This window comes from Mytilus edulis, chromosome 3, assembly GCF_963676685.1.
Source record: "Mytilus edulis chromosome 3, xbMytEdul2.2, whole genome shotgun sequence".
Lineage (NCBI taxonomy): Eukaryota > Metazoa > Mollusca > Bivalvia > Mytilida > Mytilidae > Mytilus > Mytilus edulis.
In genome coordinates, this window is record NC_092346.1 from 6,501,271 (window position 1) to 6,514,805 (window position 13,535).

The 13,535-nt window shown below is 32.5% G+C and overlaps 1 protein-coding gene across 1 annotated transcript; it reads right to left on the reverse strand.

The window, feature by feature from the left end:
• Window positions 1-2,420: 2,420 nt before the first annotated feature.
• On the reverse strand, window positions 2,421-13,301 carry LOC139518134 (uncharacterized). Its single transcript, XM_071309828.1, has 4 exons — window positions 12,989-13,301; window positions 10,940-11,172; window positions 8,995-9,289; window positions 2,421-6,234 (listed from the first exon to the last, which is right to left on the reverse strand). The coding sequence occupies exons 1-4, from the start codon at window positions 13,203-13,205 to the stop codon at window positions 2,543-2,545; spliced, it is 4,437 nt and encodes a 1,478-aa protein (XP_071165929.1). The 5' UTR covers window positions 13,206-13,301; the 3' UTR covers window positions 2,421-2,542.
• Window positions 13,302-13,535: the final 234 nt, after the last annotated feature.

Here is a 13,535-nt window from a genome sequence, read left to right on the forward strand (position 1 = left end):
CCGACCCTCGTTGTCAATTTTTAGATGTAAGTCAAGATATGAGACCGACTTAACTGTATTTGTAGTATTCTTTATCTCTAGTTCGATGGGATAGATAAGTTCAACATAGTCACCAAATTTTGAATTATTTAGTGAAAGAACATCATCTATATAGCGAAAAAGTAGAGTTAAAGGATATTGCTTACTTCTTGTCCTTCTTCCTAAGAAGTTCCTGTATGAAGTCTGCCTCATAATAATAAAAAAAACCAAGTCGGCAAGAAGAGGGGCACAATTTGTACCCATTGGAATGTCGACAGTCTGTTGAAAAACATGTCCTCCGAAAGTAACAAATATGTTGTCAATCAAGAGAAATCAAGCATCTTAATGTCAGTTTCAGAGAATGTTTTGTTTGAATCAGAGTGATCCTTTACAAAGTAGGATTTATCCCTCCTTTCCTTACACTATGAAAGAGAGTTAGATTGTATCTACTCTCAAAGATCTTTGGAAATTTTAAGTATCCACATCTGATTCAAGCCAGCTCTAGAATAGGCAGTTTCACAATAATTTGAAGCCCGTCTTTGATTGCTGGTCAAATAGATGTTAATAATTTAGAAAGAGGTTTCGTGGAGCACTTGGAAGACCTAGCAATATACCGTTGTTTGTAAGGACACTTATGTAGTTTAGGTATCCAATACAGTGATGGAAGATCTAGTTCTTCATCTTTGTTTGAAATTCCAAAGGAACACAGAACAGATCTATGATTATCGGGGATTTCCTCTTTAATAAGTGTCGTGAGGGTATATGTTGAGTTTCCAAGTGAATTGTCAGTACCTAATTCGTTTATCAAGCAGTTAATGTAATGAGTTTTACATACAAAAACGATGTTGTTATCAAAGTAGGTTACATTTAATATTCCACTTTATATATATATAATAAGTCTCCTGTTCCTGTTGTATCCTACAGTTACAACAAAACCATTACACATAATGTATTTAACCATAAGCAAGCATTGTAAGACATTGATTCAGAAGAATACTTAAACACCGATGGCATGTGACTGTTTTCACATGCCTTATATTTACAGCCCCTCTGGCTATGCTTTTACTGGAAGGATCTGAACATAATTCAATATGAACGTCTTCGAAAAGTAATTTTCATTGTCCTAAGTTAAGACAACCCCAATACATAAACTTGAACCATAACGTCCTAACAACTATGAATTACACTGAGGACTACACAAGAGCATTGCTTAAACGAGAAGATAAATTGGACAGTTTAAACAATCGTTTTGAAATGTCTATCATCTCTTCATGATAAATATGTTGTTGTTCCGGCGGACAAGTTTAAAATAATATTCACTTTGTATGTAAATCGTACTACCACGAGTGTCTTGTAAAAAATAGGATATAAATGAGCAGTTAGGCAATCCCACATACGAAGGATATCATTTGATAAGACTGAGATTAGGTGAATCATAATCCCTTATCAAATCTGAGGTCTAACCTTTTTTGTATGAGATACATAAGCTTCACAACATTCCGTTCAAACAACGGACGGGTGTATTTCAGGCTCATCGGTATGCTTTACAAAGGAATTACATTGAAAACAAAATCTTTAAGAAACATTCCAGTTTCAGATTGGTCATGAATTACATATATCCGGCTTTCATTATCTGCTTTTTATAATCACATGCATGTTTAAAATACAAAATAGCCTAAATTACAGATACGACTTGCTCTTTTTGTATTGATTTAACTTAAATTTCAATTATTTACATACTGAAATTTTGACAAAAAGCGTAAGCAATCATTAAAGCTGACAGAATATGACAGTGAGTAACTCAACCTCTACCTTTGTGGTACAATGTTCACTATCGCTATCATTTTAAGTGACTGAACATAATTGTCAAATTCATTAGTCTACTTCCTTGTCTAACACCATCATATCTACGTCTTTATGTTCACATTCAGAAGCCATCATTGCAAGTGAATTTTCATAGCTCATCAATATACTATGGTTTGCTGTAAAACATCATCTTTAAAACGCAAACAAGCCTTGTTATAGGCGAAGGATACCTCCAATCTTGTTTATTTCAGTCGGCACCTCTGAATAACCACATCTTAATGTTTTTCTGTAAAGCCATGGTTACAAGGTTTCAATGCAGGTGTCTTACCATGCCAACCATTTATTACAATAATGAACAATTTTTTTATCTGATCAGCTTTACAAAGACTATACGATCATCAATTATGGTCAGTTTTTAGTAAAATATCAGGCTTAAATATTGCAAAGAAATAAGTTATATTCAACAACTACGCTTGTAATAACCAAGACCTGTTTTGTTATGTTCAGATTTTCCCGTTGCTTACATTTACAAAACAACAATAGTATACTGAGTTGTCTTAAAATGCACCGAACAGAGATAAATTAGCTGCAAGCAAATTGTATGAAGGGTGCTGAATCGAGAACAAGAAAATATCTGAAAAATTACTTTAACTACGAACAAAACTAAAGCTTCATAGTTTTTCAGATGATGTTAAGATCAAAATGACCGTTTTAGACTTTATTCGTCAGTACTGTTACAAATTGCTTTTCTGTCTAGCAACATATTTACTATTTCTTTATGACCATGTTTATAAGCCATCGAAAAAGGTGTATTTTCATCTCGATTGCATTTATTATAGTTTGCTCCTCTTTCTAACAACATCTTTACTGTTTCTGTATGACCATGTTCACACGCAAACATTACAGGATATCCACCAAACGTGTCACATTGATTATAGTCTGCTCCTTTGTCTAACAACATCTTAACTATTTCTGTATGACCATGTTCACAAGCCTTCATTACAGGTGACTGCCCCCACATGTCACATTTATTAAAATATACTCCTCTTTCTAACAATATCTTTACTATTTCTGTATGACCATGTTTACAAGCCATAATTACAGGCGACACATGACTCAAATCACATTTATTACAATCTACTCCTCTGTCTAGCAATATATTTACTAATTCTGTATGACCATTTTCACAAGCTATCATGAAAGGTGAAATATCTCTAAAATTACCTTTATTCCAGTCTACTCCTTTGTCTAACAACATCCTTACTATTTCTGTATGACCATGTTCAGAAGCCGTCCATACAGGTGACTGACCACATACGTCACATTTATCATATTCTGCTCCTTTGTCAAACAACATCTGTACTATTTCTTTATGACCATTACAACAAGCCTCCCATACAGGTGAGTGAAGATTAATGTCCAATTCATTACAGTCTGTTCCTTTGTCTAACAATATCTTAACTATTTCTGTATGTCCATATTTACAAGCTTTCAATAAAGGTGTCTTTTCATTTAAATCGCATTTATTATAATCTGTTCCTCTGTCTAACAACATCTTTACTACTTCTGTATGACCAAATTTACAAGCTTTCATTAACGGTGATTTACCAAATTCATTACATTCATTATAATCTGCTCCCATGTCTAACAATATCTTTACTATTTCTGTATGCCCATGTTTACAAGCCTCGATTAAAGGTAACTGACCACTACTGTCATCTTTATGACAACCCAACACTCTGTCTAACAACTTTTTTACTATTTCTGTATGGCCATGTTGACACGCAATCATACGAGGTGTCTGACCATCATCATCACAGTTGCCTCCTCTGTCTAACAATATTTGTACTAATTCTTTATGACCATTTTCACAAGCTGTCCTTACAGGTGAACGACCATTTGCAATACAGTTTTTACAGTAGGCTTCTCGGCCTAACAACATCATTACTACTTCTGTGCGACCATGTTCACAGGCAAAAATGAAAGAGGAATAGTCAAACATAGCACATTCATTATAGTCTGCTTCTCTGTCTAATAATGTATTAACTATTTCTGTATTACCCTGTTCACAGGCCTTCATTAACGGCGATGTCTTTATTAATGGTTTCGATGGCAATAACACACGATAAGCACATTTGTTAACATCCACACCAAGGTTAAAACACCATCGAACCAAACGAATATCACGTATAGCACAACATCTCAAAAGAACACTATCATAATAACCATCATTAACATAATGATGATCATCATTATTCATTTTTGCATTCAAAAAGATTTCCATTGGATTAGATTTATTACACATGTGTGCCAACTGTCTTTGGTGAGAGATATCAAGTGTATTTAAATGAAGTACAAGCTGCTGTCTAAATTCAGGTATCTTCATATTAAAGTTACTAAATACATCTTGAACTTTTCCATTTGACCAGTCAACAATCATTCTCTGTATGTATGTTTGATGATATTTTTTAGGTACAATAGTAATAAACTGGTCTATGTCTACAATGCTTTCAAATGAAAATCTCTCCTTGATCAAACCACTGTCTGCATTCTTTATCAAGCAATGGATTATTTTCTGTCCATAAAAGAAAGATAGAAAGTCAAATATTTTATCATGTATACTCATGTATACGTTTTCTTCTTTCTTTATGAATGTATCTTTAAAGGAGTCAAGTTCATCCAATAAAACAAGTCTTGATGTCCCCCTGTCTAATCTACATGCCTCACATGTGTTTTCAATGATAACCCTTGTTTCTTCATTCACTTCTTCTGTCAACATTTCTTCTTTTAATTTGTTATTAAAGATCACACATAAAGCTAAAGCACAGTATTTAGTGTGATGTCCTTTCTTACGTAGATTGTCAATCTCGTCTCCATAAACTGAAAATGGATTCTGAAAGAAATTTGTTATATTAAGATGAGGGCTATCATGGTACATTTTGCACAAAAGAGGAAAACAATCAAATAAATGATAATAGTCAGTAATTGCAGAGGCATTACTTTTCAGATATAACTCTGCTATTGACTGTTTTTCAGTTTTTGACAAACAGATTTTCTCTGACAACAAATTACATGCACGTGATTTGAAAACTGATAACGATTCAAACTTTTCATCTTGATACACTTGTAACCTACATGCTGCTATTAATTTTGCTTGTCCTTTTTCAAGAATTAATTTTATATCCACTATAACTGGTTCCCACCTTTTAATGTCACTCTGGTTAACAGAAAAGTTTCCACATAAATGAAGTACAAGCTGCTGTCTAAATTCAGGTATCTTCATATTAAAGTTACTAAATACATCTTGAACTTTTCCATTTGACCAGTCAACAATCATTCTCTGTATGTATGTTTGATGATATTTTTTAGGTACAATAGTAATAAACTGGTCTATGTCTACAATGCTTTCAAATGAAAATCTCTCCTTGATCAAACCACTGTCTGCATTCTTTATCAAGCAATGGATTATTTTCTGTCCATAAAAGAAAGATAGAAAGTCAAATATTTTATCATGTATACTCATGTATACGTTTTCTTCTTTCTTTATGAATGTATCTTTAAAGGAGTCAAGTTCATCCAATAAAACAAGTCTTGATGTCCCCCTGTCTAATCTACATGCCTCACATGTGTTTTCAATGATAACCCTTGTTTCTTCATTCACTTCTTCTGTCAACATTTCTTCTTTTAATTTGTTATTAAAGATCACACATAAAGCTAAAGCACAGTATTTAGTGTGATGTCCTTTCTTACGTAGATTGTCAATCTCGTCTCCATAAACTGAAAATGGATTCTGAAAGAAATTTGTTATATTAAGATGAGGGCTATCATGGTACATTTTGCACAAAAGAGGAAAACAATCAAATAAATGATAATAGTCAGTAATTGCAGAGGCATTACTTTTCAGATATAACTCTGCTATTGACTGTTTTTCAGTTTTTGACAAACAGATTTTCTCTGACAACAAATTACATGCACGTGATTTGAAAACTGATAACGATTCAAACTTTTCATCTTGATACACTTGTAACCTACATGCTGCTATTAATTTTGCTTGTCCTTTTTCAAGAATTAATTTTATATCCACTATAACTGGTTCCCACCTTTTAATGTCACTCTGGTTAACAGAAAAGTTTCCACATAAATCATCAATAACAAACAATGTTTTCTTCTTTGGATTGTAAAACTTTACAATGTCAGCCGGATCCGTCACTACAAGAACATCATACTTTTCATTTGCCATTTGTAAAGCTACATGTCGGAGGGTTGTCGTTTTTCCTACTCCAGAACTAGCAGTAATAGTTACGCAACTGTTTTCCTGTATAGATTTGAGTACATGTTTTGAAGCTCTTGTGTTTATAAACATCTTATCATCATTTTCCTTCCAGGATTTAAGTGTGTCTTTAATTCTTTCTGAAATTTGAAATATGGAAGGTGTTAACTTTTATAACTCGAGTATTTTTTAATGGGTTGGTTTAAGGACATTCCAACACGATTCTTTTCGATTTTGGGAAAAGTTAAGAAGAAAACAAAATTAATTGAGAGATTTATTCGAAAATAAGTTGGCCATTTAGATATCAAACTCAATTTTTTTACATGTGCATGCAAAACAAATGTCTAGGTAAATTCATCCATCAAAAACATTTTTACTAGTATTTTAAAATTGTATTCAGAGCAACATTTAGCTTTCTCTGGTAATGAATTCCAGACTTTTATTCTATCATAAAAATAATTGGGGGAGTCTCATCCTTTAATATCTGATATATAAATGTTTCTTCAACTCAATCTTGTATGTTTTATTTATAACAAAATTAGAATGCAAATAATAAGAGCATATATTACTGATAATGTTAAAAAATGGTTGGATGAAGTCTTAGTTGTTTGACTAAAGTACTTATATTCAACCAGAGGCTTTCAAGAGCATGAATCGCTCACTTGTTATTTTTTTGGCTTAAATCTTTTATCAATGATCATTTTCGCTTTTAGATATATATTAATGAGTGGTTTAAAAATGGCATTTAAATGTTCATTGTATATGTCATATTTTCTTCAAAAAGTTCAAAAGCAAATAAATACATTTTACCCATATGTTTTATTTTAACCATAGAGTCTATGTTTCTTGACGTACAAAGAAAATTATACAAAATGTATACTAGATTCTTTTGAGAAGATTTTTAAAACATAAACAACTTTTGTAAAATTGTCCATAAAGGGCAATAACTCCTTAAAGGTCAATTGACAATTTTGGACATATACACTTTTTTGTAGATCTTACTTTGCTAAACATTTTTGCTGTTTGCTGTTTATCTTTATCTTCCATTTTATTCAAGATAATAACCAGAAACTGCAAATTTCCTTAAAATAACCATCTAAGTGGCAAATATCCAACAATGGGTTGTTCGGTTTGTCTGAAAATTTCAGGGTTATAGGGTTTGACCTTTTCAACTTTTTTATCCCACGTCATATTTGCTCTTAGCTTAAATTTATGAGATATAAGCCAAAAACTGCATTTGACCCCTACGTTGTATTTTTAGCCATGGACGCCATGTTTGTCGATGGATCAAAACTTTGGATACAATTTATAAACTAGATACTCTAAGGAACATTTTTTTAAGTTTGAAGGTATTTAGCCTAGTAGTTTCAGAGGAGAAGATTTTTGAAATAGTTTACGATGACAGACGACAGACGACGGACGACGACGGACGCAAGTTATGGCATAAGCTCACGTGGGTCCCTTCAGGCCCCGTTGAGCTAAAAAAGAATAAATGTCATTGATTGGTAATCTTGTCATTGTCAATTTTTCTACAAACATCTGTATATGTACACAAAAAATAAACGTTTGTAAACATTTAGTTAACAACATTATAACAAAACGTATGTCAAATTTCAACACCAAATCTGGCCCTTGAATGCTTAAATTCAAATAGCCATTGTGATGTCTTTCTACAGATATTTGCACCGAGAGTGGCGTCTTTATGCAGTTGTTTGAATTCAAATTTGCATATTGGGATGTCGGGTATCTATGATGAGTTTATTTACAACCACTGGGTCGATGCCACTGCTGGTGGAGATTTATTTCCCCGAGGGTATCACAAGCCCAGTAGTCAGAACTGTTTTTGTGCTGACATGAATTATCATTGATATTGTTATATTTATAAATTAACTGTTTACAAAATTTGGATTTTTTTGAAATACTAAGGCCTTTATACCTCAGACATAGATTACCTTAGCTGTATTTGGCAAAACTTTAAGGAATTTTGGTCCCCAATGCACTTTAACTTCGTACTTTATTTGGTCTTTTTAACTTTTTTGGATTCGAGCGTCACTGATGAGTCTTTTGTAGACGAAACGCGCGTCTGGCGTATATATAAAATTTAGTCCTGGTATCTATGATGAGTTTATTTACAACCACTGGGTCGATGTCACTGCTGGTGGAGATTTATTTCCCCGAGGGTATCACAAGCCCAGAAGATTTTTAAATTTTAGCTATGAACACATTACGTAAAATTGTCTTTAAAGGGCAATAACTCCTAAGGGGTTAATTGACAATTTTGGTTATACAAAACATTTTTGTAGATCTTACTTTGCTGAACATTATTGCTGTTAACAGTTTATATCTATCTATAATAATATTCAAGATAGTAACAAAAAACTGCAAAATTACATTAAAACTTCCATTTGGTGGCAACAACCAACAATAGGTTTTTCGATTCGTCTGAAAATTTCAGGGCTTTGAACTCTTTAACCCACGTCATATTTGCTCTTAGCTTAAATTTATGAGATATAAGCCAAAAACTGCTGTTTTTGTGATGACATGAATTATCATTGATATTGTTATATTTATAAATAAACTGTTTACAAAATTTTGAATTTTTGGAAATACTAAGGCCTTTCTACCTCAGGCATATTTTACCTTAGCTGTATTTGGCAAAACTTTTTTTAGGAATTTTGGTCCTCAATGCTCTTCAACTTCGTACTTTATTTGGCCTTTTTAACTTTTTTGGATTCTGGCGTCACTGATGAGTCTTTTGTAGACGAAACGCGCGTCTGTCGTATATACAAAATTTAGACCTGGTATCTATGATGAGTTTATTTATGCAGTTGTAAGCATTGAAAGTGGCTCTTGTACTTAACATTTTTTTCAAGAAATAAGCAGTATTATAAACATTGTACCTCTAGTATTCCATGGAACTGTATCATCTTGAACAATTTTCAACCTGTGCACTTTTTTATTCATTTCTGCATGGTCGACTTGAAGGTCCGTATGAGATCTTTGTATTTTTGTATGAGCTTCTTCTAGCACTTCATGTGATCTTTTCAAACTGTCGAGTGATTCTTTCAATTCCTTGATTTCATCATAAGAACGTTTGATATCCATCAGAATTTCTTTATTTGTCTGGTCCAGTGTTTTGGTTCTAAGTAGATCACACTCCTCCTTCATATGCTGTCCACCTAATCTTCCAATGGCCTAAAAATTATACATAGAAATTATAAAACAATTATCAACATTGGTCATATCATATAAGTTACTATATTAAATTCATGACACTATTCAGAATATAAGGTCAATACTGCAAATACATCGTATGTGTATTCGTCTGTTAATTAATTAAACAAACCATGAACTCGCATTTGTATAAAACTGTTTACTCTATAGTGGGAAATTTATAATTGGGATTTCAGGAAAATCTGTATACAGATATATGTATCAGATATCAGAATGCATGTATTTATTATTGCGATTTTCACCATGTCGCATTACTAGCATAAATAAAAACTTTGGAAAATGACATTATTCTGATATAATGTCAATACTTAAGACAATATACAATTATTGACTTTTGATTAGGTTGATACAACGATTTAATAACTCCAGAGATATGTAATTCACCGAGGCCAACAGCCAAGGGTAAATGTAATAGTTCATGTGTTGATGCATCATTGTATCAACTGAAATCAAAAGTAAACGATCATAGTATTTTATGATCTTTTATCCCTCTCCAAATTGTTTAGTTAGTATTTGATCAAGATACTTTTTTGCGTGTTTTAATTAGATATCTTATATTCTGACGGACTTGATTAATTTTCACATATTATTCATGTAACTTAGTTTTACTGTGCGTATTGCTGTGTGTGTTTTTTTCTACATTGGCTAGAGGTATGTGGTTTAGATATTTCTAAACATGTTTAACATCACCGCATTTTTGCGTCTGTCCCAAGGTGGGAGCCTCTTAACTGTAGTAATATGTTTTGATGTCTAGTATGACGTCCATTTTCACTGAACTAGTACACATTTTTGTTTAGGGGTCAGCTGAAACCCGCCTTTGGGTGTGGGATTTTCTCGCTGTGTTGAAGACTCATTGGTGACCTTCGGCTGATTTCTATTCTTTAACTGGTTGTTGTCTCTTTGAAACAACGCTTAAGGCAGAATAAATTTGTTAATGATCACTCATGACCAAATCAATATATACTATATAGTGAAAACTCTAGTTAATAACATGTTCAATATATACTATATAGTGAAAACTCTAGTTAATAACATGTTAATTCAAATCGTCATTTACGAGATATGTGTCCGATTTCAACGGTAACTGCTAATCAAATCGTTGGATGCTAAGTCAGAGAGATTCACACCATAACTGTTTTCTAATATACTGAAATGCCAAAGAATTGACCGTACAGTAAAATACTGTTATGGGCAACAGATTAAATTGTATAATTCCCAAAACAAACTGTAATCGGTGAAACAGATGTAAAATCAGAAGGAACAAAACACATATCAAAACATGCCAAACAGAACTGGTTGACTTTTTTGACAATCACTTTGAGGATTGGTTATGAGTAGTCACACATCTATTGATAAGGAGATTTTTTTGTGCATATCACATGATTTGAAAATTACTGTGACGTTATCAAATCAACGTTCGAACTGAAAACTTCATTAAGACAATGAAGTAAGGAATAAGTATAAGTTAACATTTCTGTTTATTAATCCATTTTACAAGTATAAAGTATTTGAAAATGAAAATGGGAATGATTAATATTGTATTGTGTTTTTAAATGTATATTACCAGTTGTGTTGAGTAATGAATCCCGGCAAAATTAATAACATTCTTACCCCAGTTAAATCATTCCATGCGATGTTTAGGTATGAACTTTCTACTTTCCCTTCATCTAGATGGGCAAGGTTGTTCCTGTAGTTCTTAATCCTTGCTAAATCTGCACGTGGTGTGGTTTCAATGGCAGTAGGTATAAAGTCAAATCCAACATCATCATCATTAGTTATGTCTGTAAGGTTTCTTAATAGTGTTAGCATTAATGTAATATCAAATTTCTTTGAATCTGGAACATCTGAAAAAAGTATAACCTTCGACATTACTAAAGTAGCAAAAAGTCAAATAACGAAATAACGAACTCCGATGAAAATTCAAAACGAAAAGATCCTAAGCAAATGACAAAATCTAAGGCTCCAACACATTAAATGAATGGATAACATCTATCACATTTCTGACTTAATTTTGGCATTATCTTGTGTAAAAAATAGTGGAGTAAACCGGTTGTTATTACTAGTAAAACATACATAGAAACGAATATGTAAAAATCCTCCTTTGGTTATTAACATTCTTTTCCCGTGCTATTCCTTATTGTGTGCTATTCTAATCACCTTTCGTGAATCAACATGTGTGTGTGCCAAAACTCTTGTCATGTTTTGTTTGATGCTTGTAAGTTATCTTATGTTTATCAATTAAATGGATGTTGTTTAAATGTCGACGAGAAAGCAAAAAACAAATTTAGTCTCCAGTTAGATTGCACTATTAAACCAGAATATATGCATAACAATAATGTTACTGTTGTATTCAAAGGCATATCTCACTCATAATGCCAAATTTTTTTTTTAAATCTAATCTTTTTATTGCTTTCTTCTTAAAAAAAAGGGACAAAAGATACCAGAGGGACTGTCAAACTCATGATTCACAAAGAAACAGACAACGCCATGAGCAAAAATAAAATAAAAACAGACAAACAATAGCACAGAAGAAACAACACAGAAAACAAAGGACCAAGCAACACGAACCCCACAAAACACTGGGGGTGATCTCAGGTGCTCTGGAAGTACAAGCAGATCCTGCTTCACATGTGGCACCCGTCGTGTTGCTTCTGTTTTTACAAATCCGGTAAATAGCCTTATTCGGTATGTCAAATTCGTGAAAAGGGAAGGGTATTGTAGTAACGAAATAAGGAACATATTCGATAGCATCTGTGAAACGGTTATCCCATAACGGTCAACCAACTCATTATGGAGACCGTAAAATTTACAAAGTGATGATTTCAACTTCACTTAAAATATTCGACAATACTTATTTTATTTTTACCATCCGACTACCGATTTTATCAAAACCTTTGGTAAGGTTGAATTACCCATAAGTAACATTAAAAAGCAGGCGACGTAGTGTTGGTCTACATATTACATTCATGTCATAACGTGACTGGTGTGTAAAACAAATACATGATTGAACTCGGAAATACGGACTATCTTTGAACGAAAGTCATGTGTTTACAAATTTTAAAAAAGTATACTTCGCTGGCAACTTAGACATCCAACACCCCTTTTGAATTTTTTTTTACATTCTTATCACAATAAATGGAATGAAATCTTTAATGATGTATTCAACAATAAAACTTTCTGCTCAATTTTTGGTTCATTATGATGTTCTCGAAAAAAAAATTTGTTTTCGTGTTTTATTTTGATTTTTGCATTTTTTTATGAACTGAAGCAATGAAAAGATATCTTAATTTGTTAAACTCGACCCTTCTCTGACTGAACAGAATAAACTCTTTTATACTAAATTTGGCATTACAAGAAATTATTTGTTTTTGTTTGTTAAGAAAAAAACTAATTCCTCTGAAAAATAAGAAGACTTACAAAAGATTGGGATTATTTGGTTTCTTTAAATAGTTAATCATTAAAACTTCACGTAGAAATGGTTTAAACAAAATTTGTAATCTTTGTGTATTTATCTAAAATATATTCAACAATGCCCCACAATTGCAGATGCAATTCGCCTGAAATGCAATTTTCAATGTGGTATTGATTTGCTTATAAATTACAGTGCATAATTATGGTGGTACACAAAATCGTGTTTTTCATATTTTTTTCAGCACTCACCAGGAAATCGTGGGAACAGAAGTTTCCATTGTGATTTGTTGATTCTGTTTTTCCTTTGTAAAGCAAGCAATTTGTTATAGTCTTTCTTTAGGGATACTTCTAAACATGCTGGATCAAATTCACCATTGAAAAATTTTCTAACTGCACGTGGGGAAATTCCTGTCAGTAACAAACTCATTCTAACATAGTTTTCTTCTTCTATAGAAATGGAAGCCATCTTGTTGGATTATATATGTCAAATATCTGGGGAGAAAATTCAACAAATGAAATAAACAACTGGTCTCTGCTCAATAGAGGATTGTCATGGCAATAGTTGATACTCTGTTCCCGTTATTGATCGGAATTTGTCTTTCATGATAACAAATATCTAGACTGCTCCACAATTTATGATGACGCCATACAAAAACTGGAAAATATCCTGAAAATGAATAAAATACAATAAATTATTTAAGGGTCACGCGTAGACAACTTTTTCGTCTTCTTTATATTTAATTGACGGTAGAGAGTATATAAAAAGTATTTCCTAAAACCAGCTACATCTAAAGTT